At 46.3% G+C, this 27,476-nt stretch overlaps 1 protein-coding gene across 1 annotated transcript in view; it reads right to left on the bottom strand.

Moving 5' to 3' along the window:
- Positions 1–26,108, bottom strand: part of LOC139933086 (Krueppel-like factor 13) — a 29,776-nt gene extending 3,668 nt beyond the window's left edge. Inside the window, exon 1 of the mRNA XM_071927103.2 lies at positions 25,456–26,108. Coding sequence (XP_071783204.2) covers positions 25,456–25,897 — 442 coding nt within the window. The 5' untranslated portion in view covers positions 25,898–26,108. The remainder of the gene's footprint in view (positions 1–25,455) is intronic.
- Positions 26,109–27,476: the final 1,368 nt, after the last annotated feature.

The raw sequence follows: 27,476 nt of genomic DNA, 5'->3' as shown, positions 1-27,476 counted from the left end.
AAATAGCTGAGCAGCAGCAGGCGGAGCTTCAGAGTGATAAGCATCTTGGGTAATGGCTCTGCTGGTTCTCCTGCTAGAGTGGGACTATCAGCAGCTTGGCATGCTGTTAGTCCACCACCCCCCCCCCCCCACCCCCCCCGCCCCCCCTTCCCCCACCCCCCCCGCCCCCCTTCCCCCAAACCACTGCCAATAAAAACCCGGAGTTTCTCCACATGGGCCCAGATGGCAGACAACAAAGCAGCAACAGTCCGTCCAGCAGCTCTACAGCGAGGGAATAATCTCCTGATCAGGTGATAATATATCGGCTTCGCTCTATCAGAAAGAAAACAGCGGCCTGGACCCAGACAGAGCGCGCTCAGTGTTGACCTTGGGAAAACAGCCAGGAAACAAAGAGCTCCTTTCTGCTGGTCTCAGGTCTGCGGCAGGAGAACCTCGTATGTTCAGAGAGTGGAAGGAGAGAAGCAGTCTCTCTTGATGTCACTTTGTAATGACATTTTTAAATTGTTGTTTACATTCTAGCAGCCAATGGCATCGCTGGAAAGATTTGAGTCTCAGAAATAAACAGAATTCTGCACAGTCAGACTTTGTTGCCACTGAACTTTTATTGATCACATCGTATCCTGGTTGTACTGATCCTGAACCTCAGATCACGTATCCAATCGTATCATGAGAGAAGCAGATCATCCCTAGTTAAACGTTATCGTTGTTTAATGTCTGACTCGATCTAAAAGGCTAAATAAACGATCTGAACTCTGTCAGTCTGGCTCCAAGTGAAAACATGTGAACCTGACAGTTGTGGGTTAGGAGGTGAAAACGATCCGCTAGTGCGAACGCGCCTGAGGCCGACCCGCCGCCGGCCGAGGAGCGCGCCGCAGCCCCGCCCCCGTCCCGCCCCCGTCCCGCCCCCGTCGCTACGGCAACAGACACCGAACCAGGAAGCTAAACAGGGCCGGACCTGCGTGGCGCCCCTGAACCGGGTGATGGTCCTGTCAGAGTCTGCAGGTCACAGACAGACACATTCAAGACTTTTAAAACCTTTTCAGTGCTAAATGGAGATGAATTCAACACCAGTTTAATAACTTACAATAAAGAGACAAAGACCAGCCTGTTTCTGCACATTAAGAGTGAAGGTAAAGCAGAGAGGATGCAGACTGAACCGCTGACCTGCTCTGATTCATCTGGGAAACAATAACACCTCTAATAACAGTCATTTTAATATTTTCTAAAAAGACTGTTCAAGGACCTGCGGACGCCCTGACGTGCACACACACACACACACACACACACACACACACACATATACATAAGGGCAAACACACATACTGATGACAAATATGAATGTATTACTGAATAAATTCAATTCAGTTTTACTATAGCCACAGCTAAATGATCAAAATGACACTGTAGACTGTGATGTTCTTAAAATTCATCAGAGGAATCACTCGACATAAGGTGGACGGCTGCATGGACACACACACACACACACACACACACACACACACACACAGCCCTGGTGAGTCGTCTTCAGGCCGCTGCAGCAGCAGAGTAACAGATCCGTCGCTTCAATATTTAACTGAGGAGAGACTGGATCTGTGGACCTGTGGACCTGTGGACCTGGGCGGGGCAGCGAGCCGCAGGTTTCACCACACTGTCAGGTGTCAGGTGGAGTCAGACGTGCTGAGGCTTTTGACTCCTGATGGACTGAAGCGTAGTCTCACCCAGAGAGAGAGCCGGCTGATGTGGTTAAATATCATTATCACCGTAATCAGAAGAAACCTTTCTGATGCCGATATACAGTTTATCACACGGTGAACATCAGCGTCAGATCGGCTGTGGAGGCTTTACGCTGCCGGTGACCCGATGACATCATCAAGATGACTGACAGGTGGTGGGGAGGGGGGCGGGGCTAACGCTACACTTCCTGTCTCAAGGGGAAAAGTTGCAGATCGAAGCTTTAACAGTTGTTTGGTTTCTTCCTGTCTGTGAAGGTTTGCTGATGGAAACACGCTGCTGACTGCGAGGAATTCTTCTTTGAGTTTAAACGCTCCAAGAACCAGAAAATCCATTTCAGAAGTTTACAGTCTGTTCCCAAACTGACTGTAATTAAAGGCGAGGAAGCCGAGTTGATGGGTTCACTAATAATATCTGGGAACTGCTGCGGATCCAAACTGCTCCAAGACAAATACTGAACAGAAAACAAACTCTTAAGTTGTGGTAAAATAATGACCTTGTTTGTATCTGAGTTTTATTGAATCCATTTTAACATTTTGTACCGTATCCTGGTTTGGCAGCTTGACCTAGAAAAATAAAAGCTTGGTGAAAACAGCCGGTGGGTTCCTGGTGACTCAGGCTCCGCCCACTGGATCCTTTCATCCTCAATCTGCACTGTAGCATCTTACACACTGGATGAAACTAACTCTGTGGTTCACCTGCCAAGGCTGGTCAACTCAAATAATCACCTGACACAGGTCATTTTTACTGGGCAAAATAGTTAATTTCTCATCAAAATATGTTGCCCGACCAGTTTTCACTGCTATTTCCTGCACAGAATCAGGTTCCATGTGAGTCTAGATGTAGATCTTTCATTTGAAGACCACAGGAAACAGCATCTTTACTTCCTCGATAACACAGGGAGGGATCATTCCAAAGAGGAAACCAATGGGATGTCATTTAGGGAGAGAAAGGCAGTTTTATTGGTTGGAGGTTTTATTCCCGCCTCCTGGTGCAGCGTGATGTCATCATTAAAGACACTCTGAAGGACTGGGAGTTCAGTTCAGACTTTAAAACTCAAGTCCCCATGAATGAACTCCCATTACGTCCTTAATGCTAACCTCATAATGCACCAGGAGGCAGAAATATAAATGTCTAACCAATAAAACCATCAGATTTTTGAGCAGTCACCGCCCCTCTGCCTCTCCCATCAAATAAAATTGTCTTTCTCTCCCTGGCTCATATTCCATTGGTTTAGATTTTTGAATGATGTCTCCCTGCGTTAAGCCCCGCCCCCAACATCCAGTTTCAACAGGAAAAGCATCAAATCAGGTAAGTGAAGACGCTGCTTCTTTAAACATCCAGACAGTTTAGATGCTTCTGCTCTGTGTTGAGCAGCGGACCAACGCTCTGATCTGATTGGCTCACGGTCAGAGAGAGTGTACGGTGGCCAGGAGGGACAAAGTTTGAGAAGAGAAAGACCAAAGACTGAATATAGCCGAGGCGTTCAGATGTTTTAGTCTCTAAAGGTTAGCAGCGGTGTGGCGGAGACGCAGATCAACTGTACCGGTGTTCAGTGCTTGACTGCAGTTAGTTTTGGATCCTGATCTTCTGCATGTAACTTTGTATTTTGCACTTTTCCCCGCCGTATCGGCCTCCCGCCTGTCTGGTCTCAGCAGCCGACGTCTGCTCCGTCCGGTCTGATCGGCTGCTTTGTTCTGGCTTTGTCTCGTTGTGAACTCTTCCCGCAACCCAGAATCCCCTTCTGGGAAAACCAAAAAATTGAACTGAATTAAAGCAAAGTGAAGAGGATGTGACCGCTCTCGTTAGCGGCTCCTGAATGCATGACAACCTTTCCCCCCGCCGGCCGCAGCTCTGCGGAGCGGCGGGGGGGGGGGGGGGGGGGGGGGGGGGGGCTCCCGGCAGTAAAAACTAACAGGCTGGAAACGGCTGAATCAAACAAGCTGCGTGTTTATGCTTTCCTGTTATAATTACACATTCCCAGCACCCTTACATAAGGAAATAAGAGGCCTGGGCGGGCTGGTTCTTCTCACACACACACACACACACACACACACACACACACACAGAGGTTATTTTGCTGATGGTTTGATTCAGAAGATGGAAACAATCGCCGGGCCTGGTGACACGACAGAAAACCAAACCAGTCAAGTGGTTTAATTGTTCCAGAGGAGACAAACAGGCAGCGGCCATGACACCGAGTCATCACCGCATCACAACAACACACCGACCCTCTGAGTGTGTGTGTGTGTGTGTGTGAGTGTGTACATGCGTGTACTGTATGTACATGTAAGTGTCTGTGTCCATAATGTATGTGTCTGTGTGAGTGAGTGTGTGTGTGTGTGTGTGTGATTTCCCAGTAATGTCCCATCTTGCTAAGCGCTCCTGGCCCGGTGCCAAACACTTCCTGTCTGAGACTCTCGCAGACAGGAAGTGGTAATCAGGGAAGTATCGCTATGGAGACGGTCTCCGAGTGAACCGTGACCCACTTCCACAGCAGAGTGAAGCCGTTACACTGAGTGTGTGTATGTATGGGTGGGTGGGTGTGTGTGTGTGTATGCAGTATGTGTGTGAGAGCGTGTGCATGAGTGTGTGTGTATTTATGTGTGTGTATTTCTGCACGCATGACATTTGCACATGCATGAACAGCAACCACTGTAGTCCCTCTCTCTCTCTCTCTCACACACACACACACACACACACACACACACACACACACACACACACACACCAGTATTCCCCCTGCAGCCCAATCCATTATGTTACAGTTGCTGACTTATGTAAACGGCCTCATTCTGTGTAACAGGCTGCGCAGGTCAGCTGACGGTCGCCGTGCGCAGGACAGAACGACAGAAACACCGACCGCCTGCTGAAAACTCCCAGCAGCCACTGGGGTTCAGTCGTGGCTGTAAGGCAGTCCGGTCTAGGAGCCACTTGGGTGCAGACTGGAGTTTTAGTTCTAAAAAACGTTTCTATTACAACGTTCACTTTCCACACACCAGATGTCAATTAGCATCAATCACATGGAGCACTGACATCAGTGGAAGTGGCACAGTGTTGTGCATCTGCGTTTGGGTCAGAAGAGCTGGTCCAGTCTTGGAGCTGGTCCTGGTCCAGTCTTGGAGCTGGTCCAGTCTTGGAGCTGGTCCAGTCTTGGAAGCTTCAGTTGGAACTTCAGATCAGGAACAGCAGAGACTCCAGGACAAACTGTGAGAACAACTAGAAAAACTTCTTTCTGGAGACTAAGTCTGTGTTGATGTGCGACACAGAGCGGTCAGATACAACATCTCACAGAAAACAAGGCTGTTCATTCATGACCATTAATGATGTTGGAAGCTCAGCAGGCTAGCTGACGAGCTAGCTAGCTTACCTACATAGCGATAGTCTAGTATAGCTAATCTGAACTTGAAGGTCAGCTAGCTAACTAGCTAATCTAGATAACTGAGTATGGATAGATTGTATATTTTCAGTTAGCAGCAGAGCGCTAGGCTTCATAATATTAGCTTCCTCCTCTCTTATGCTCCATTATGAGGAAAGCCCAGCAGAGGATGTACTTTCTACGGCAACTGAAGAAATTCAACCTGCCGCAGAAAATTATGGTGCAGTTCTACACAGCCATCATCCAGTCCATCCTCACATCCTCCATCACCATCTGGTTTGCTGCTTCTACTGCCAGGGGCAGGGTTAGGGTTAGGTCCAGGCTGCAGGGTTAGGTCCAGGCTGCAGGGACAAGTCCAGACTGCAGGGTTAGGTCCAGACTGCAGGGACAAGTCCAGACTGCAGGGTTAGGTCCAGGCTGCAGGGACAAGTCCAGGCTGCAGGGTTAGGTCCAGACTGCAGGGACAAGTCAGGGACAAGTCCAGACTGCAGGGTTAGGTCCAGACTGCAGGGTCAGGTCCAGGCTGCAGGGTTAGGTCCAGACTGCAGGGTTAGGTCCAGACTGCAGGGACAAGTCCAGGCTGCAGGGTTAGGTCCAGACTGCAGGGACAAGTCAGGGACAAGTCCAGACTGCAGGGTTAGGTCCAGACTGCAGGGTCAGGTCCAGGCTGCAGGGTTAGGTCCAGACTGCAGGGACAAGTCCAGGCTGCAGGGTTAGGTCCAGACTGCAGGGTCAGGTCCAGGCTGCAGGGTTAGGTCCAGACTGCAGGGACAAGTCCAGGCTGCAGGGTTAGGTCCAGACTGCAGGGACAAGTCAGGGACAAGTCCAGACTGCAGGGTTAGGTCCAGACTGCAGGGTCAGGTCCAGGCTGCAGGGTTAGGTCCAGACTGCAGGGTTAGGTCCAGACTGCAGGGACAAGTCCAGGCTGCAGGGTTAGGTCCAGACTGCAGGGACAAGTCAGGGACAAGTCCAGACTGCAGGGTTAGGTCCAGACTGCAGGGTCAGGTCCAGGCTGCAGGGTTAGGTCCAGACTGCAGGGACAAGTCCAGGCTGCAGGGTTAGGTCCAGACTGCAGGGTCAGGTCCAGGCTGCAGGGTTAGGTCCAGACTGCAGGGTTAGGTCCAGACTGCAGGGTTAGGTCCAGACTGCAGGGTTAGGTCCAGACTGCAGGGTTAGGTCCAGATTGCAGGGACAAGTCCAGGCTGCAGTGGATCATCCGCTCTGCAGAGAAGGTGATCGGCTGCAGCCTGCCTTCTCTCCAGGACCTGTACGCCTCCAGGACCAGGAGGCGGGCAGAGAAGATCATGGCTGACCCTTCTCACTCCGGTCATCTCATCTTTGAGAGACTCCCCTCTGGCAAGAGACTGCGGTCTATCAAGACCAGAACCTCACGGCACCACAACAGTTTCTTCCCTGTGGCAGTGGGGCTTACAAACAATCCCCGTCTCTCACTGACTCTGGACTGAATCTCTGAGCACATTCCATACAGTTATCCATCTGTAAATGCATAGTCATATCTATCATATTTGTATTCCCTGTATAGTGACGCTATTTATTCATATTATTTGGTACTTTGGTCAAACACTAAATGCAACTTACTACTGAGCCCTTGTAAAATGCCTCACTTATTGTTTTGTACATACTGTATATATTTTCAGGAATCTCTTCTTTGATTTGATATTTCAATTTAAATTCTATTGTAAAGCTTGGTTGCTGCTTGTTTGTCTGTCTGACTGTATGTTGCACCGCACCAACCTCACCAAGTCAAATTCCTAGTATGTGAAAATGTACCTGGCGAAAATAAATCTGATTCTGATTCTTACCTCTTGTCTTTTTCACTGAGCTTCAGCCTAATGTTACTGAGCCAGAAAAACTGTGGTTCTTTGGCTCCGCCCACTGAGGTTTAACTCAACCAATCAGATTATTTCTGCCTCTAAGAAACGTTTGTAGAAGTAAAACTACAGTCTGCCTCTTTAGCAGGCGGCCATCATTTGGAGTCTGTTCCTCTCTGAACATCCAGCTGGCTGAATGTGTCTGTCTGCTCTCCAGGTGACCTCACATCATTTAAAGGTTCTAGTTAGCTGGTAAAACAGTGACAGCAGCTGTGAAACGTTGTGATCTATCTAAGGACCAGAGCATGAAGCTTCATCGTCCTTCACTGTCCCGTGTGTCAGTACGAACAGAACTGTCCAACTGTAAGCTGTTGATATGAACTCTGCAGAAATGCCACCAGGAAGAGTTCCCGCAGCTCTGGTGAACAAAGCCGATCCGCCTCTGGTCCCACCTCCGTCTCACATTGAAGTGTCTCCTTTATTTGGTGACTGATGGATTCAGAAGAAGCAGGACTGAAGGAGGAAAACAAGGAGAATGAATGCTCCATATCCTCCCTTTCATGACTCAGAGGGAACATCCAGGCTGCGGTGCAAACATGCTGGCAACAGTCGCCACAATAGAAAATTAACAATGGAGCATTTCAAAGGTTTGGACAATTCAAAGGGCCGGGTGGCGGTCAGCGGTCAGATGCAGCGACGCAGCAGCAGAGACAACAACAGAGAGCCGGGCCAGAGCCACGCAGCCGCTCAAACACACCATCGAGACGAGGAAGATGGAGGCCGGCCGGGGTCGACCGGTTCGGCGGCGTCCATTTCATCCGACACTCGTCTGTCAGCGGGGGAGGAAAGCTCTGGTCAACGCTAATTGAATTCACTCAAACTACAAGCTGATTTAAACAGAGCGTGCCCTTTGTCCTCAGTACATTCCTTTCAGTTCACTCAGAATCTCAAAGTGTTGTTTGAGGTGTTTTTGAATTTCAACATATTGCAAATAGCACTAGACTAGATTTAATCAGTTAGCTTTACATTGAGCTCACTGCTTTTGACACTTTGCAAAGGTTGTGCCACATTTGCTGTGGTACAGATTTATCGTGCCACTTTACACATTGTAATTTCAACACTGGTGCTCAAGCCTGACAGAGAAAGCAAAAAAAATCAGGGTTTTTCATCTTCTGAAACCGGACCACAAACTGTACTCTGCACAGTGAACACTGCACACTGTAATATAGTGGATATTTACAGGAATCATAGACGAGTATTGCTAAAATAGCATCACAGAGAGGAAAAATACACTAAGAGGGCTACTTAAACAAAGCCAGATGGCTCTTGTTTACTGCTCTTTTGCGCACATTTCTTTCATTGAAGACCACTAAAACTAAATACAACATGAACATCAGAAACAGCCTGTAAACAAATGAAATTAACCCCTCGATCACAGAGGAGCTGAGCTGAGATCCTGCAGGGTGAACCGCTGGAAAGACTCTCAGCAAGACAACGAGAGAGAAATGACAGAAATGTTACTGACGTGTTGTGTTGTAACACAAAGGTCATGAACTGCTGAAAAATCCTCTTTAAAAACGGCATGTTAGGAATCTTTCTGCTCTCCAGTCTGACTATCCAGGAGTCTGGTGTCCCTTTAACCTTTATTGATCCAGGGGACGTCGACAGAGACAGAGCCGCCAGTGTTAGGCGGCGGCCATTCTGATCCGTCTCTGTTCACTTCAGTTCACTTCCACTGACAGCTGTCTGTTGTCTGATGACGCTCCGTCTGTCAGATTTCCATCCATTTTGACGGACAGAAACTTCAACCCAGCTGAACTTTTTCTGGACGGACAGATTCGTCAGCGTCCGTTCAGCCAATCAGATCGTTCCTACGTTTGTTCTGTAGAAACTAGCGGCGAACACGGAGACGACGGTCCGACCGAAACAAAGATAGAACAGAGAAACCTGGTGGAGCGTTGGGATGACTGGAGGCTTTCAGATCAGTTTCTGATTGAGTTTCTACTGCAGAGTCTGTTTCTTCTTCTGTTTTCTATCAAGCAGCTCCGTTATGAGCAAAGCTTCCTGTTCTTCTGCCTCGCCGCCATGTTGACGCTCAAAACAAACCAACACACACACATCTATTTTCTGATGGATCAGTGTGGCCGCTGCCTTACTCATTCGCTTACTATGAAGAAGCCACAGCGTCTTTAAAGAAGACTGACAGGCAGAACCAGCAGATTACTCCCACCATTAACAATAATAACTCCTTCATGTGGCCTGAGCTCAGACTGGTTATGCCGCAGGAGGAGGAGGAGGAGGAGGAGGAGCCACACAGCGAAGCAGCCGCCATGTCGTCTCATCACTGCTGCGGCTGTGAGGTGACGAGCAGAAAATCTGTTCCTTCATGTTTCTGGATTGTCTGCAGCAGAGGAAGAGGAAGAGGAAGAGGAGGAGCCGGTCGTTGTACAGACAGTAACAGTGCAACACACAACACAGTGAGGAGACGCATCATTCCACTAAGTTTCATTAAAATCCAATCAACAACATCTGATATATTGGCTGCGATCCATAGCCCCGCCCCCGATTTCATTATTGGGGACAGCTGGTTGGTTACTGCAAGATCACTTCATTATTTAATCCTGTGCAACAAGGTGCAAAAGTTTTGGTGTAGGCGACGATCCTCCGTGTGACGGACCAAACAAAGGAGCCAAATATCTGAATAATGAATGAAATCCGACGGGACGCTCCGGTCTCCCTGCTGGCGTTCTGGTTTCTATTCTGCCGACTCGTTCACTTTCCCCATCAGCGTTTCCCCTGCCGCTCCGGGGATTGGAACCGGCAACCCTCCGGTCACAAGCCTGCAGGACACACTGGTGTGTGTGTGTATTTACATTTATTTTACCATGAGGTCCCATTGAGAAACAGTTTGTCTGTTTTGTGTTACGGGACGGCCTGCCTGCCTGCCTGAGTGAAGGCTGCTGTGCTGCTGCTCATCAGAGGGGATGATGGGAGTTGGGGGGGGGGGGGGGGGGGGGGGGGTAGAGTTACAGTGAGAGGACAGAGGACAGGCTGGGTCAGAGGGGAACGGGTTCACCTCCCACCTGGAAACAAGAGACCCCCCCCCCCAGGCTGAAGCCCCGCCCCCCTCCAGCTGCTCAATGTTCCTTTTCTTCAACACGGACATGAAACCAGAGTGTCTGATTCATTGCAATTGGCTTGGGGAAGCTGTGTGTGTGTGTGTGTGTGTGTGTGTGTGTCCATGTCTGAGTGTGTCTATGTTCGTAGTGTGTGTTTATGTAACTATGCCTCTGTGTGTGAGTGTGTGTGTGTGTGTTGTGTAGCGTGCATGGATGCATATGTGTCTGTGTGTCGGGCTTGTGTGCGCAGTGTGTGTGTGTCTGTGTGTGATTATGTACCTGTGTGAGTGTGCATGTGTGTATTATCCATGCATATGTGTATATGTAGTGTGTGTGTGTGTGTGCATACATTATTTCCCCATGTGTGTCTATGTCTGTGTGTGTTTATGTATGGGTGAAAAGTGTGCCTGCATGCATATGTGTGAATGTGTAGAGTCCCTGTGTGAGTGTGTGTGTGTGTGTGTGTGTGTGAGTGTGAGTGTGAGTGTGTGTGTGTGTGTGTGTGTGTGTGTGTGTGTGTGTGTGTGTGTGTGTGTAACCTGTGGTACCATGGTACAAAGTAAATACCAAGGCGCAGCAGGAAGAAAGGCCTCTCTGTTGCAGCTACTGGTGTCACACAGCAGATATACATTACACTGCTGTTAGAAATGAGAATATATTGAAATTCCCCAGACGCCGGCGGGTCAGCCGGTCCAAACCCAGTCCACCGCCTCCGGGCCGGGCCGCACCGATACCCGAGGCCGATACTGGCTCTTATTAAAGGATAATACCACTGTTTTTTTAAGTTAACCCAGCGCTCCAGCCTCCTCTCTGTCTCTGCACACAGTCAGCGCTCGTTCTCCTCCTTCGTTCCTTCTTGTCCGGTATGAAAAACAAACTTCCACAGAGCGAGAGAATCCATCACAGGAAGCATGAAGCCAAACTTTCTGTTTTCTCCTCATTTCACTGAGCTGAGTCGAGTGTTTTCATCTCAGCGCTGCGCTACGCTCCGCTTCGGTTCAGCTCGGTTTGACACCGGAAAGTTTTAAACACAACGGATTTTAAAAACAATGAAAAATGTAAATGCAGAAAATCTAATTACATACATACATAGAGCTGTTAACCCGAAAAGAATTTCATTAGTCTGGTTTCAGTGGAGAGTTTTAGTGTCCCATGATGGTTTTCCAAGAGGCTTTTCTGGGGTAAAAACTGAATACATGAAAGTTTCTGGCATGAAAAGATACTGAATATCCTCAATACAGGACTTGGGGCCGATATATAGCCCATATCGGTCGAACAATACTCTGATCCAACTTAAACACACAGAGAGGCCAAATTTATTTGTATGACTCAGAAATTCAGAGGAACTTCTTGTTTGTCCAAAGGAAGAAAACAAGAAAAAAACGATCCAAATCCTGTCTGATGATTCAGAGGAAACTTCTACAGCTGCTGCAGCACAAACAGGAAAAACACAATAACAAAACAAAACTAACAAGCAGTGAAATGTGAGATAAACACTGAAAATGAGAAGATTTGGTTCGTGTTAGATTGCCTAATATGAAGTCCAGATGAGTCTGACCTGCATCAGCTGCAACGACTGGATGATGGCCAACTGTAAGGCACAATGCCTGTGTGTGTGTGTGTGTGTGTGTGTGTGTGTGTGTGTGTGTGTGTGTGTAAGCATGCATGTTGTGTGTGTGTGTGCCTGCATGCATACGTGCAGCGCGGCTCGTCTACATGTGCTTACATGTTCGCCCCCAAAGCATATCTGTTCATGTGACATTTTACACTCATACAGTTCTTTATCTGCAAGCATGCAACACACCGGAGAGAGAGAGAGAGAGGGAGGGAGGGAGGGAGAGAGAGAGAGAGAGAGAGAGAGAGAGAGAGAGAGAGAGAGGGAGAGAGAGAGACAGAGAGAGAGGGGGGGAGAGAGAGAGGGAGGGAGGGGGAGAGAGAGAGGGAGAGAGAGAGAGAGACAGAGAGAGGGGGAGAGAGAGACAGAGAGAGAGAGAGAGAGACAGAGAGAGAGAGAGAGAGAGAGAGAGGGAGAGAGAGAGGCATACGATGTAAACACAACCATCTACACTTATTATTTCATAGTTTGTAGACCCCCCCTCTCCTCCACACACACACACAGCAAGAGAGACAGAGAGAGAGAGAGAGAGAGAGAGACAGAGAGACAGAGAGAGAGACAGAGAGAGAGAGAGAGAGAGAGAGGGACAGAGAGAGAGAGAGAGACAGAGAGAGACAGAGACAGAGAGAGAGAGACAGAGAGACAGAGAGAGAGGGAGGGAGAGAGAGAGAGAGAGAGAGCCTCTGTGCTTCCTGCCTAGTAACCACCATCACTCTCACTGCTCCAATCGCAGTTCGAACGCTCGGTGAAGCCGAGTGGAGCTGCAGCAGCCGATCTGCAGCTGCACACGCATGAGGCTGCACACGTATGACGCTGCGCATACGCAAGGCTTCATATACATGAGGTTTCACACGTATGAGGCTTCACATGTATGACGCTGCACATACATGACCGAAGTGGTGACTCGGTCTTCTGTGTCTGTTCAGTTTGTCTGACGGGGGTCAAAGTGTGAAGAAGTCTCCAGTTTTTCTAAAGTTTTCACATTTTAGGCTGATGCTGTTCTTCCACATGGCCCTACTTAACATACTTAAAACTTAATCTAATCGACTATTGAGTCTGAAAATCGTATTTTTCTTAAAAGAAGTTAAAAAAATAATAATCTGCCAGCGGGTTGAGATCGTTTCACTTGTTTCTGATGCAAATCAACTTGGTTTAAGATTTTTTTGGGTCAAGCCACATTATCTCAATGTTAGTGGAGGGATCGACCTTATTACTATGAAGATATTAGTGCCAATATCTTAGATAATATAGATTTTTACACTGATAAATTATGAAAAACAGGTGAAACTGCATTGGAAACAAGTGAAATTACCCATTTTTCTAACTAAGAAAAAAAAGCTATTAAGTAAATGATTTGTTAAGCGGGACATTTCTGCAGTGTCATCAGTGCAACAGGAGTTACAGACTTAAATTGCAAAAGAGCAGCAGTAAGGAGTGCAGCAGGCACAGCGAGGCAATATTCCTATAAATCTTTTTAGATGAAATGAGCAGCTATCAAACGAGACGACAGACCGTTTCCACGCAACCATCGCAGTACAGAAACAATAATAAAAGCAGCTGTGATTCATTTATTGCTTTATGAATCCAACAACCAGCTTCTTTACCGGCAGGTGGGATCGCAGCAAGTTTCTTTACAACAACCTGAGAACTTTATACCATTTATATTACAGCTGAGTCATCGATCTGACGCTCTAATGAGGTCAGCAGGGGAATCAGCTTCAGCTCCTGGATCTCCAACATTACAAGCAACCAAAGTCAAAGGTAGGAAGGAGGTCAAAGGTCAAAAGGGTCACAACAGCTTCCTACCTATACTGCCATGTCGCCAGGATGATCATGTAAGAGAGAAGATCTAGGAAAAGAAATTAGATGAAGCTTTAATGATCCGTGTGAGGAAACTGGGTCAATATACAGTCGACTATATATAGATAGACACTATATAGATAGACACTATATAGATAAACACTATATAGAACACATAAGTACCACAAAAGAACATATTGGGGATAATACAACAAATAAATAAAGGTACAGGGTGTTTGTTGATGCTTTTACAGGTTAGAAGTGCAACGCTAGCTGTTCACATTATCAGGTGTAATAAAGGAAATATGGATCTGTATGCATCCACTTCTGACAGATTTACAAAATGTTTTTCATAGCATGTGTGTCTAAATTATTCCTAATATAATTTTCAAATTCAAAGGACTGGATCCTTCCTCTACAAATTAAGATTTTGCCGTCCAATTCAGAAAATGAATGAGACTGAATGGGAAAGCCAATGAGAAGCCAGTGGGAACCTGTTGGATCTCCATCACAAGCTCATGTTTCACAGTGGGAATCCATAGTGAATTTACCATGGAAGTGTTTCCATTAGAGAAAGCTAAGGAGAGGGGTAGAAGGGATTTTTTATTTATTTGTCTGTCTCTGCTGTCAGACTGTAGAACAGTAAAACAGTAAAAAGGTGATAACTTTGCTGCTAACAGGCAACTGAGGCTGGTAGCATCAATATTTTGTATGTGTTGCACTGTATGTAATGTTGTAGTATGTAATGTGAGCCAGTATCTACTGTTAAATTTATATTTGTACAGGAATTATATGTTTATTGTACTTGGCAGATAAAGTGATTCTAATTCTGATTTTCCCACAGTAACCTGTCGCCTCTCGTGGAGCAGCAGTTGGCAGACGATTCAAGAAAACACAAGATTTGACCAAATTTAGAGCAATTTATGCTCCCACACACATCGTCCTGACGACTGTGATGGAAATCCAATGTCCTAGTTTCTAGAGTCTGCAGCGTGGCTGTTACACTGAAACAGGAAATTTGGTGTTTAATACGTTTGAAAGATCTCAGAGCGTAAACCCAGCCAGGGGGAAGAGGAGGGAAACAGATCCGTCCAACACAGTCAGCCTGACACTCAGCCAAATATCATACTGAGCATCAATCTGGATACACTGGCAGGGCTGGGGGGCGAGAGAGGCAGAGAAACACAGAGTCAGAGAGAGCGAGAGGGACAGAGAGAGGAGGAGTGATGGATGGAGAGAGAGAAAGAGAGAAAGACATTTTAAGGCCTTTAAATGCTACCTGGAAATTAATTTAACCACCAAAATACAGAAACCAAGCCGTCAAAATCCAGCCTGTTTCTGACTGAACTAATGAAAGTTGTGAAACTGTAAATGGGAAATAAAAGAAAAAGGACAACAGGAAATTAACTGTGAAGAGACATGAAGTCCAACTGTGTTCAGTAAAGCAGACAGGATGCAGATTGAACTACTCACCCTGATCTGGATTCATCTAAGAAACCTGACATTTTTAGACGTTTATTTTTAGACTTTTTCAGACTTTCTAAGTACCTGTAGATATCCTGCACTTGCACACGGTTCCTCCTTGAGAAAAACATGTCAACAGCGGGGTCAAGGCCTTCAGGATGACCTCTGACCTCTGCAGCTTTGTACACTGGCACTGCCGGTCCCTTCTGGCTCAGAGTGTGGAGGCTAACAGGAGGAGGGATAGTTGTTCCACAGCATGAGAGTATCATGCTGATCCATACTGCCACAGTACGATATGGGATTTTATTTTGGGTTTGGGTCAGTTCAGATAAGCTTTTAACTTTTAACAGGTGCTGGATGTCATTAAATGCACAGGAACTGGTTCCAGTGTTTCCAGAACCGACCAGATCAAAGCATGTTTGCCTTAACAATTTCTGTTATCAATTCCCTCTTCTTTTTTTTCCTTTTACAAAAAGAACAGTTTTTTTTATTCACTATTGAATCATCTCACTCTCCGAAACATCATGAATTATCAATGGAAAGCAATTCCCAACTCTATACACAAGTGCTCAGTATTGCTATGGAGAGCCAGTGGGTGCTGATACTGTTCTCAACAGGTCCAGTATGGTTACAACACAGTCCTGACTCTGTACCATCACCATAACAGCACCAAGACACTGGACCGAACCCACAGCAGGACCAAAATGGGAGCAGTGCGGTACTTGTGCAATGGAAAACCTCTAAGAGAGAGAGAGAGAGAGACAGATGGAGGATGATGGACGACATGCAATATCCCTTGCGAGGGGAAGCATGGATCTGGCAGATAGTTTGGCTCGGCGTTCTGTTCGTCTGCCATATTGTCAACGAGAGGATGCTGAGCGACCCTCTTCTGAGATGGGGCCCGGTACTTTTCCATCACTAAAGCTCTTAAATAAAGCTCCCGAGGCTTAAATGTATGTGGCACATGGATCCCCCTGAAGGGGTGGGTCAGCGGACTGTGTCTTAGACGGGTGGGAGGCCCGGGGTGGGGGTGGGGGGGGTGGGGGGGACGGACGATCATTCGACGACAAAGGGAAAAGGACAAAGACCTCAAATCCAGACAAAAAAGCAAACAGACTGTGAAATATGTTATTACATCCTTTGTCTAGCAGGACTACTGTAGCCGGTTCTGTAGGTTGATTGGAAACAGCGAGGTCAGAACGTAAAGCCGGTCCTTTGTCTTGAAGTGGGAGCCGGTCAGAGCTGCTGTTAGACCCTGATGTCACGTCGTGTCATGGGGGAGTAGGAGTAATTACACACATCTTCAGCCGTTCTCTGGTAATCCAGTCTGAACAAAGACCGTTCCTGGGAACACCGAGTAATGGCAGCTAGCCACACGGGCTCGCCCGGCGCCGCGTGGCGAGACATGCAACATCAGTAAGTGAGAATGTCTGCGCCAAAAAAAAGAGAAAAAGAACAAACGTCTCAGGTGCGTAAATTAAAAAACCCAGAAGAAGAATCCGCACACTATAAAAGGTAAAAAAACAAAAGAGGCCGGCTGATGCAAAAAATGACAAAATCTATTTACATGGTGAATAAAAGGTCCAAAAATAAAAGTCCACAAATAGAAAATGTTTCCATCAAAAGACCACCATAAGTTCTTCAGACGAAGAACCAGCAGACAGTATATCAGTTTGGGTAATCAATGGAACAAGACACCACAGGCCAACCCGACACTAGTTCAATTATCCAATAAGGAGTGAGGAGACCACAACACTTCCTCATATGGTGTAAACTTTGCAACGTTGCTAATACGACCGCAGTGAGTAATACACACCATGAAGAGGTATTTGAAAAGGGTTTTAAATGTCAGCGTTTGCTTGATTTAACTTTGCTTCCGCTTGAACAAAACAATCTGTGTGTTTTCTGATATTTGAAGCATCATCTTGCGGTTAGAGAGGCCGCCATGTAATCAAAACATCAGAGGTTCGACCCCTTGTAACAGACAATGTGCGTCCTGATGTCCTGAAGCATGCAGACAGACAGAAGACAAGACACTACAGAGTCTGACCAGATTCAGATCACTTTAGGTGCCTCTGTGTTATCTTGAAGATTATAAATGTTCCTGCTTTTGTCAGAATCCTTCCCAGAGAGCTGCAGTTTAGCTCTTTGATTGAGGAAATTTAGTGTTTAATGCATTAGAAGGTCTCTTGTTAGTGTAAACTTGGCTTAGGAGAAGGAAACTGAGACGAAACAGTTTCAGCCGTTAAATATCAAATATCACAGTGAGCATCAGTCTGGACAAAGTGGACTGACGAGAGAGAGCGAGTATTTCCCAGCTTTCACAGCTACAGACAGACTGACTGACGACTGAAACGGTAAATTTCGTCTCCAATATCTTTGAGAAATCTCACAACGTAAACCACATTTGCAATCTGTTTTTTAGGGGAGGGGAGGTGGGGCATATCCTGAGTCGGCCATACGTCCAAAATTCTTCCGATGGGAAGCAGCTCAATCCTCAGCAGACGTCCTGGATGAAAAATGGAGGGAGCAGTCGATGTTTTGTGAGTTATGTTCTCCAGCAGCAGAGGAGACGCAGCTGGAAAGCCTCCTGCTGTAAGGAACCGGCTCACGTAACCCAGCTGTTCTTCCCTGTTAGCCCCTCGCACCGTGAGTTCCCCCTTAAATTTCCTCTTAAGTAGCTTCAAAGTTAGAAAAAAAACATCGTTCCCATACTGTGTGACGTCACATCCATATTCTGTATCTGCTCTTTCCAAACTTTTCATTCACTCTTCATTGAAGCTCTAGCTGCTTAAACTGAGAGAAATATTCCAACCCAAGACGCCGTTTTTTTATGGCTGCACCATTACATCAAATGGAAAAAATCTAGATATTTGTGCACCATTTTATACACATTCCCCTGTAATTCAGCAGGACATGTTTGGTATAGATAGATGGATAGATAGATGGATAGATAGATAGATGGATAGATAGATGGATAGATAGATAACTTTATTTATCCCCGAAGGGAAATTCCAGTGTTGCAGCAGCAATTTACATAAATGACAAAAAACACACATAACTTATAAAAACACACACAATGAGGTAGGTAAAAGTCAGAACACGGAATTACAAATATATATATATATATATACAAAAGCTACTATAACTATAACTACTATTATATATGTGGGGGAGGAGGAGTAGGAGGAAATCCCTGACCTGGGCCTTTCACTCCTGCTTTAGATATTATATTATATTATATTCTTATTAATGTACACTTTAAATACGAAATGTGCATTGTGCATTCAGAGTATCTTTGGAGTCTTAAATATCTTTGGTATCTTTGGAAACCTTGAGATCTTGACTAGAGCGAGATGCCTAGAATGAAAACACTGACGATGTTCAACTGGTGTCAGACGGGAACGCTGTAATGTGTCTGCAGCAGAGACAGCGAGACAAATTGCTGTATATTCATTGTACTTTGTGAAAAACATGATCCTTACAGATTCACTGAGTTGAGCCTCTTATTCATAAGCAGACACTCACTGCTCCTGGATCAGCTCTGTTGACTCCGAGTCATTTGATGAACATCAAGCCTTTAGCAAGATAGCAGGTGCCAGAATGATGCTGCGTGCAGAGGAAACACCGTTGAGGCACCAGTCAAATAAACTCAAATAAACTGATGAGAAAGTTATATTCAGGCTGAAGGGCGAACTGGCTGTCTGGTGACTCGCTGACTTCTTACTGTGTTACAGTTTAGTAAAATGAAGCGTTAACTGTTCTCCCTCTGTCTGTGTGGAGGGAAGGTGAGGAACTGCTGATGTGGCAGGTTGATGTTTCCTTCAGCAGACAGATACTTCCTGGAACACGACTTGAGACCTTTTCTGAATTATTACAGTCCACTTTTCTTTTCAGCATACATGCGATCCACAAAGCAGCACTGACCCACGGCAGCCATTTTGAACTTGCGTCACACTCAGGATTGCAAACTCATATAATCACATAGAATGGCATAAAACTAGTGTTACAACGACTTCAGATAGATCTAACAGTTATCAAATTAGCTGGCAATCTTGGGAACAACTTGTGCTTGACAGGGAAGTTAGCTAGCTTACTAGCTAGTTAGCTACTAGCTAGCTACATGCTAGACTTATAGCTACTGGACCTTAAAAGTTACCTTAAAATGTGAACATATATCCCTCCAGATTCTTGAGATCCATTTATTTCTAATGCATTTTTCAGAGGGGTATCTGTGAAATGAAAAATATGTCAGATTCCTGACGTTTGCATGATGCACATCTTGGTACACAACAGCTGTCATTGTTTTTTTGAGTTCACCTGAGTGTGACGTCAGTTCAAAATGTCAGTTTTCAATACCATTTTTAAACTGATTTGCACTGCCCCATCTGTATTTTGTTAGAAGGTGACAAATGACGAACTCATTTCATGCTGCTTGGTGGACTAGATCTATGCCAAAATGGGGAGTGAACCAGCAATCCGGAAAAAGCCTGAAGTCACATTCTACGAGGTTCATATGTTTTGCCAGCGGTCAAAGAAACATTGAACTACCAAATTTCAGTTATTTCACAGCAAGACAGAAAAAAGGCACCTGTAGGCTGCGGTTTGTCGGTCCTCGCTGGCATCAAATGAAAGCGAGCTGAAGTCTGAGACAATCCACACACTTCTTTCAACACGGTTTTTAAAAGGCAACAGCATGTTCCAGACATTTCATCTCTCTACAGTCTGAAATCTGACTGCTGTTTGATCCTGGAGAGCGAGGCGGTGTCATCAACTCCCGGCTGACAGCGAGCGAACGAAGCTCCGGGCTGTTTTTACTAACTTATCTCAGACAGACACGCAGAAGACACTCACACGCCAAACCCTTATCTAAAGGCAATTACAGTCGGAGTCTGGGGGATATTAAAAGTTCGACAGCAGGAGGAACTTCAAAATCCACGCTGGTGTTCATAGATCTCCTGAATCTTAAATGTTAATGGAGGCTGGAGCCCAGTGAGAACCTCCAGGTGTTCAGAGATGAGTTTGTTAATCTGCACAAAAGCAGAACTTTGTATTTTGCCTTGAAGAGTGAATTTTTAAACCACTGTATGGAGCTGTTGACTCCCTGCCCGGCCCTTAACAGCTGAGGTTTGTCTGTGTATGATGTGGTGATTATTAGGTGATATTAGGCATAGACCAATATATTGATCTGCCGATATATGTTGCCAATATCTCTTTTATTACAATTGAATCTGGTCCAGTCTGAAATGAAATTAATACATTTCCTGTAGAGTTGATCAATACTGTTGTCTGTGGGAAACCCATAACCTGAATTGATTCTAATGCATGTCGATCAGATTCCCCACAACTATGCATGAATTTGTTTTATTATTATTCATATTCTGGGTTTCAATGGAGAGTTTTAGTGTCCCATGATAAATGTCTAAATGCTGTTTCAAAGGTTTTGACAAGAAGAAAATTCAGGGGAAACACTGAATCCATGTCATTTTTTGGCATGAAAATGGTCAAATTTATAGATATTGATTATCGCTACAAAATAGCGGCTATCAGCAGCCTCAATCCAAAAATATCGGTATCAGTATCGGCCTTCAAAAACCAATATCAGTCGAACCCTGGTTGTGATTTTACACCCCGTCTGCAAACCAGGTTTCCCTTCTGGGTCAGTGAAGGTTTGAGACAAACTGAACTAAACTAAAGTGAACTGAACAAATTGAGACAACTAAAAGGAAACAGGGTTTTATTTTCTGTGCTTTAATCGGTTTGAGCTGAGAGGGAACTCCCTGTTCCCCCGTTCCCTCTCTGCTGCTGAGGGCTGGCAAGAAAACTGCTGAGTGGAGAGAGAGAGAGAGAGAGAGAGAGAGAGAGAGAGAGAGAGAGAGAGAGAGAGAGAGAGAGAGAGAGAGAGAGAGAGAGAGAGAGACAGAGAGAGAGAGAGAGAGAGGGAGAGAGAAAGAGAGAGAGAGAGAGTCCAAGGCAGATCCAAGTTGGCCGAGTCACGACTGAACTCAGATGACCCACATTCTGTTACTAGCCAAGGAGAGCGAGAGACAACGGAAAACATTATCTGACTGGAGAGAGAGAGACAGAGAGAGAGAGAGAGAGAGAGAGAGAGAGAGAGAGGAGAAAAGAGAGAGGGTAGAGAAAGAAAGTGAAAGGTGAGATTGACAGGTGTGAACAGGGGAGGAGAGCGAGGAGAAAGAGAAAGAAAAAGAGCAAGAGACAGAGAGAGAGAGAGAGAGAGAGAGAGAGAGAGAGAGAGAGAGAGAGAGAGAGAGAGAGAGAGAGAGAGAGAGAGACATAGGTAGAGAACTGTAACCACCGAGTGGAAACTGTTTGCTTTCTCTTCCCTCCACAGCTGTACGAACTCAGAGCCAAAATGTGAAATGATGATTAAACCTCCTACCTGCAGTGAAGGAAGTCAAGAGTTCATTTCCAAATCACTCTGCAGCATTTCTACTTTCAGAAAACAAAACAAAATCACTACCTTTAGTTCAAATATGTCTAAACTCCAGAGGATCCAGTCAGAAACGCGTCTCATTCAGTCGACCGAGGACTTTGGCCGCCTGCTTTTCTTTAAAAAACGTTTCTAAAGAGTAGCGCTGAAACGATGAGTCTATTAATCGTTTATTTGATCGACAGAAAGTTAATCAATTATAATTTTGATAATCGATTGATCGTTTTAGTCGTTTATCAGGTAAAAATACCAAATACCAACGATTTGCCACTTTTCTCTGTTTCATCTCATTATTAAATGAATACTTTGGTTTTTTGGCTGCTGGTCAGACTCTGAGAACTGTGATGGACATTTGTCATTATTTTTGACATTCTATAAAATGATTAATCGATAGATTAATCAATAATTAAATTAAAACAATCGTTAGTTGCAGCCCTAGGCATCACCCTAATTTAATAGAAGTTATCTCATTTTGCAACCAACCTCCTCTACTGAAGCGAACTGAGAAGCAGACTGTTTGGACTGAAACCTGGTCAAACTGAATCCTCGCCACCCTGCAGGTCTGGACCGGACCGGTTCTCCATCAGCCCGCTGCCTGACCTCCGTCTTCCTGTGAAGCTCTGCTGCTCTCCAAGCTAAACACCGTCCTGATGTGATATTAACCAGCGGCGGCAGCTCGACAACGGCAGGAAACACCTCACACAGCGCTGCTGTTCCCCGGCCCGTACGAGCTGCTCGTATCCTGGTTTAACCCTCGAGCACACACACACACACACACACACACACACACACACACACACACACACACACACACACGTATATATATCTCCACGTCGCCTCCACACCCAGCCACACTGCAGCAGATAGCAATAAATCACTCCGGATGCGTTGGTTTCTCTCTTGGCAGAGGAATCCCATGGTGGAGCGCGGCCAGGCGAAGCCCCGCCCGGCCGGGACGCCCCAGCCTCTCTGGGACACACCAGAGGACGATGCAGAGTTTTAGAAAACGGCCAGTGGAGAGAGGACACTCTGCAGGAATTAGCTAACCAGAAGACAATTTCTCCTCCACTAGCCCCAAACCAGGAGAGACTAAATGTCTCCGATTCCCCATTCGTGGTCTGGTGTCGCTGTCATAGGGGAGCCGGGGCGAGTTGACACCAGGAGTGGAAACTCGACTCGCCTGCTGTCCTGCGGATTATAATCTGCCCTCACTAGCCCATGGCTACTATACTCTTATCCTCAGTAGCCTCAGTTGGAGTGTGGGCCATATGCAAATGATCCACAGATGGAAACTGTCAGCCAGCCTGCTGACTAAAACCCCCAAAAGTTGAAACTGTTTAGAGGTGAAATGTATTAATGAGCTGAGGTTTGTTCCTCCACTGCAGAAATTTATATTTTTCATCATTCTGTTTTTATATCACAGCATTGTATTTCTTCACTTTCTTTCAGTTTTATCACTTACTGAAAAAACAAAGGTGAATACTTTGAATATTATCCATTTAACTGCTTTAGCACAACTGAAATGTATTCCAGAACACTACACATATATCCATGTTGTTTTAAAAAGATCATTGCCTAAGGTTCATCATTCATATCTCTAAAGTCTAAAGGATCCAGTCTGTAAATTTGTAAGCCAGTGACTTGAGCTCCATGTTTTAAAAAGAACCATTTTGTTTTAATGTTGTGCCATCAGTCATTTTGAGTGAGTGTCCCTTTTTCTAAATGGTGGATTTCATTTCGAAACACAACTCTCCCATCGCTCCACATAAAGAAGCAGACCTGATTATCGTTAACCTTTGAAAAGTCGGAAACCTCCGGAGCGGCAGATTCTTTGTTGTTTTATTAAATGAGGTTTGATAAAGTGCGTCTCCTGCTGTAAGCGCCCCCTGTGGGTGCGACTCTCCCGACAGGACCGCGTGCGTCTTATTTCTTTGATCATCAAAGGCAGAGCGGCGGTAAGTCTCTTCACCGAGGCTTTCAGCATGAAACACATCAGCTGTTTGCAGCTCTGAAGCAGCAGAGAGGAGCAGCTCAGTGTTGCACAGAACCTGAATGGATAGAACGGTTCTTCCACTGTTTCTCATGGTAATTTAGCTCGTTCAGCATAAAATGGTGATTATGGAATTTTAAGTGTTAGTTGCCATGGTGACAACACAGTCTGGACATTAAGGTGTAAAGTCTGTCACTGTGAGAACTGAGCAGATGAGTCTGTTAGCAAACTGTCAGAACTCAACTGGAAGCTAACGTTAGCGACGAGGCTAACGTAGCTTCATCACAGACTGTACTTCTCTCTCTAGCTCTTCTAGTCAACATTAGCATGTTAGCAATCCATGGCAGCAAGGAGACAGAGAAGCTGCTTTGGTTTTTGCTGTAAAACCTCTCAGCTCAGTGACTTGCTGTGAGTCGCTTCATACAGAAGCTAGTCCGACGGGTCACAGCAAGATGGCCGCCGCTCCGACCGTCCTGGGACGTTGATTTGAATGGGAATGACCGTTCTATCCGTTCTAGTTCTGTGGTTTTCACCATCACTGGACCGCAGCATTGTCAGTGTCCGTCTGTATTGTGTGTGTGCATAATGCATGGTGCAGCTTAGTCTGGGGTCAGGGGTCGTGGGGGAGTGGGGGGGAGGTGAAGGGGGGCAGGTCACTGCTGGTCACTATGAGGGGCTGACATGGCCTCAGCAATTATGGAGAAACGCTTATGAATGATCCCCTCCACATTACTTTACATTATCTAAAGAAACATTACACCAGTGGTGGTCAATGTGGGGCCCGGGGACCCACTGGAGCTCCTTGAGGAGGTTCCAGGCGGTCCCCAGCAAAATGAGGAATAGTTTAATTTCACTATAATTGGATTCTATAGAAATGATCCCAATTAGAGAATTTATAAGACTGACAATTGTAATGCTAGGTTTCACTCTCACTGCTGTCATCTTATAGACAGTTCTGCTATTCAATACTGAATCAATAACAACTAAAATCTTCCCATGAGTCCCTGGGATTAAATCTGATCAAATGGGGGTCTGAGGTCCTCATGAGTCTGTTGGGGGTTTTGTGCCATGAAAACTCTTGTGAACCATTCTGTTCCATTACATTATGGTTCATTTAGCTGAGGCTCTCACCCCCAAAGCCTTACAGTGAGCGCCACAGTACAATAAACTATATGGAAACTATGTATAAACACGTCCTCTTCCTCTCTTCTTCTTCTTCTCTCTCTCTCTCTCTCTCTCTCTCTCTCTCTCTCTCTCTCTGAGCTCAGCTAGCAGAGTCTGTTGCTGGCCAGATCAGCCGGCAGCCTGGCTGTCGGGGGTGTGGTACATCACAACAAAGAGCTTAGAGAGTCACAACTTACCAGCCACCCCCCCATCCAACACACACACACACACACACGCACAGCCACGCACACACCACCCTCTCTCTCTCTCTCTCTCTCTCTCTCTCTCTCTCTCCCCATCCTCTCCTGGAGGAGAACACAAGTTCTGCACAGAAACTGGCTCTTGGAAGGCTGAATGAGAAACCTGAGTGTGTGTGTGTGTGTGTGTGTGTGTGTGTGTGTGTGTGTGTGTGTGTGTGTTTCTGTGCCTGCTCTCTCACATCTTGAACATTCCTGTAGTTTCACAGCCGACTCGCTCTGTTTCAGTTCCTCTTCATCACTGCCTGCTGCTGCTTCATGAACATTTCCCACCTCAGAAACTCTCGGAGCGCCTCAGCCTCCATCTGACTTCACTACTCACTTCAGTTTATCACATCACACCCAGCTGGGGATCAGAGGGGGGGGGGGGGGGGGGGGGATAGTTTTATTTCTGTTTAAATGCTTTATAAACCAGCAGGGAGGGGTTGGTTGGTGCAGACACTTGATACTTGGCTCCCTCCCATTTGACCCAAACTGGGCGCAACTCACAGCTGTTTAATTGGCCAATAACTAGGTGATGAAATGCGGGCTGATGTGAAAACACTAAAACTATAACAATCAAACTCGACCCCGCTTTACGGGTTTATTTCTCATTCCCAACTCCCGTGCGTAAAGTGCGATCATGAATGTCTCGGCGTGTCGGGACTGACCTGTGTGCGTCCTGAGGTGCGCCTTCAGATGGGACGACTTGCCGTAAACCTTCTCACAGCCTGAATAATGGCATCTGTGCTTTTTCTGGGGGGACTCCGGCTCCGGCCGCCCTCTGACCCGCTTCCCCCGCTGCGTCCTGCCGGGCTGCGGCTCGGGGAAAGGTGTGTCGGCGCGTCCGTCCTCGGCGCGCTCCTCTCTCGTCGCCACCGGCTCGGCGCCGCCGGTGGGCGGCTGCTGGTTAAAATCCGCTAAAATCCTGGCCACCACAAACAGAGAGGAGTTGTCCTTGACCACCGGCTCCCTGTCCTCCCCGGCCCGCGGAGAGCGAGCCGGCTCCGCTTTCGGGTGAACTATAGCCCGGCTGGACATGGACACAAGGCACTCGGCTGCAAAATGATCCATAATCCCTTGATACGCGGCACCGACGCGTCCCGGTGACATTCAATAAAAACAAATTTGGCAATGCAGTTTCCACCGACACCCCCCTGTCTGCGATGCCGGAGGTAGCTGTGTATCAACTGGAAACTCCCGTTACACGGTTACCGGCTCCTCGGTGGAGACGCCATGCCGCTGCCGCTCGGACCGTCTGTCTGTTCCGTGATGCTGCTGAACTTTTCTCTGCCCGGCTCTCCGCAGTCCATCACCTCCTCCGCTCCTCCATCCCTCTGCGCGGTGACAGAGCCGAGCCGTGCCATGCCGGGGGGGCGGGGCGGGGGCGCGCAGCAGCCTGACGTCATCAGCAGCCGCTGCGTCCATTGGCTGCTGATGCGCTCCGGAGCGCAGCGACCCCGTTTAACAGAAATTATTATTAAGTAAATACATAAATATATACATGTTATAACAACAGCAAGAATAATAACAATAATAAAGAACTTTATTGATATAGCATAACACTTCAAAACAGTTTCAAAACGCTTTGCAGAGGGGCAACAAAACAATAATGTGAAAACATGTGAATTCAAAGCAAATGTGCTTTTGGGAAACATTTTCACATGTGAATTCAATTCATGGTGAGAAATGTTTCTTTCTACATTTCACCTGCCATTATATTATATGATTATTATATGACGTTCACAGGTGAAAAAGGCATTTTCACATGGGAAATTCCCCATGTTCACACTGCCTCTGAACACCTGCACATGAAGCACATGGTCTTTGAATCCACATGTGGGTTTTCTCATGTGACTTTTTGTCAGGGAAAACTGATAAAACCGACAGGAAAATCAACTGAAGCAAGGAAACAAGAGTAAGTCATAACTGGGAGTTTTGAAACAAGTAATAAAAGACCATTCGGCTACTTAAAGCAAATCTATAAAAGTGAGTAGTAAGGAGTGATTTAAAAGATGATCCAGATTTAGCAGTCTGAGCTCCTCAGGCAGATCAATCAACAGTCTGGGACCCAATCAGTTGTTTTTAATCTGGACTGTGGACCAGCCAACAGGAAGCCGTCTAAGGGTCAGGTGATGCAGCTCATGAGGTTAAAGGAAAACTTTAGCTCTCTCATCAATCTGTGATGTTCAATACATTTAGTGATGAAGTGTTGTCATTTTCTGTTTTGGTGAACCCACTTTCCCTCAACCTGCCGTCTGCCTGTCGACAGCCTCCACAGAGGGGGCGGGAACTTGCTGCTTTCAATCAAAGGTGGGCATACGGGCAGATAAATATATCTAGCTATATTTATCTGCCCGTTTGTGAGTTTGTGAACATTGGGTCGTGTTTATGATTGCGGCCACGCCCCTTACTTAAACCCAACATGTCCTGTTGCAGTGCATGCTGGTCTCCCTCCTGCTCCTGTGGTGGAGAAACTGGTCTCTCTCCTCTTCTACGATGGATTTCTCCCTGTATGATTGTTGAACGTCTCTTGGTGCAAAATGGCGGCTCTAGAAAGAAGCCCTCGCTCTTTGATTCTGAGGGACTGACACCAAAACCTGACGTTTACCGCTGATGTTTTACATCCTGAAACATTTTCTCATATCAAACTCCACTGTAGCTGCTGGAAATATCTGGAGGTGACGTCACC

Source organism: Centroberyx gerrardi, chromosome 1, assembly GCF_048128805.1.
Source record: "Centroberyx gerrardi isolate f3 chromosome 1, fCenGer3.hap1.cur.20231027, whole genome shotgun sequence".
Lineage (NCBI taxonomy): Eukaryota > Metazoa > Chordata > Actinopteri > Beryciformes > Berycidae > Centroberyx > Centroberyx gerrardi.
This window is presented reverse-complemented; position numbering and strand designations above follow the sequence as displayed.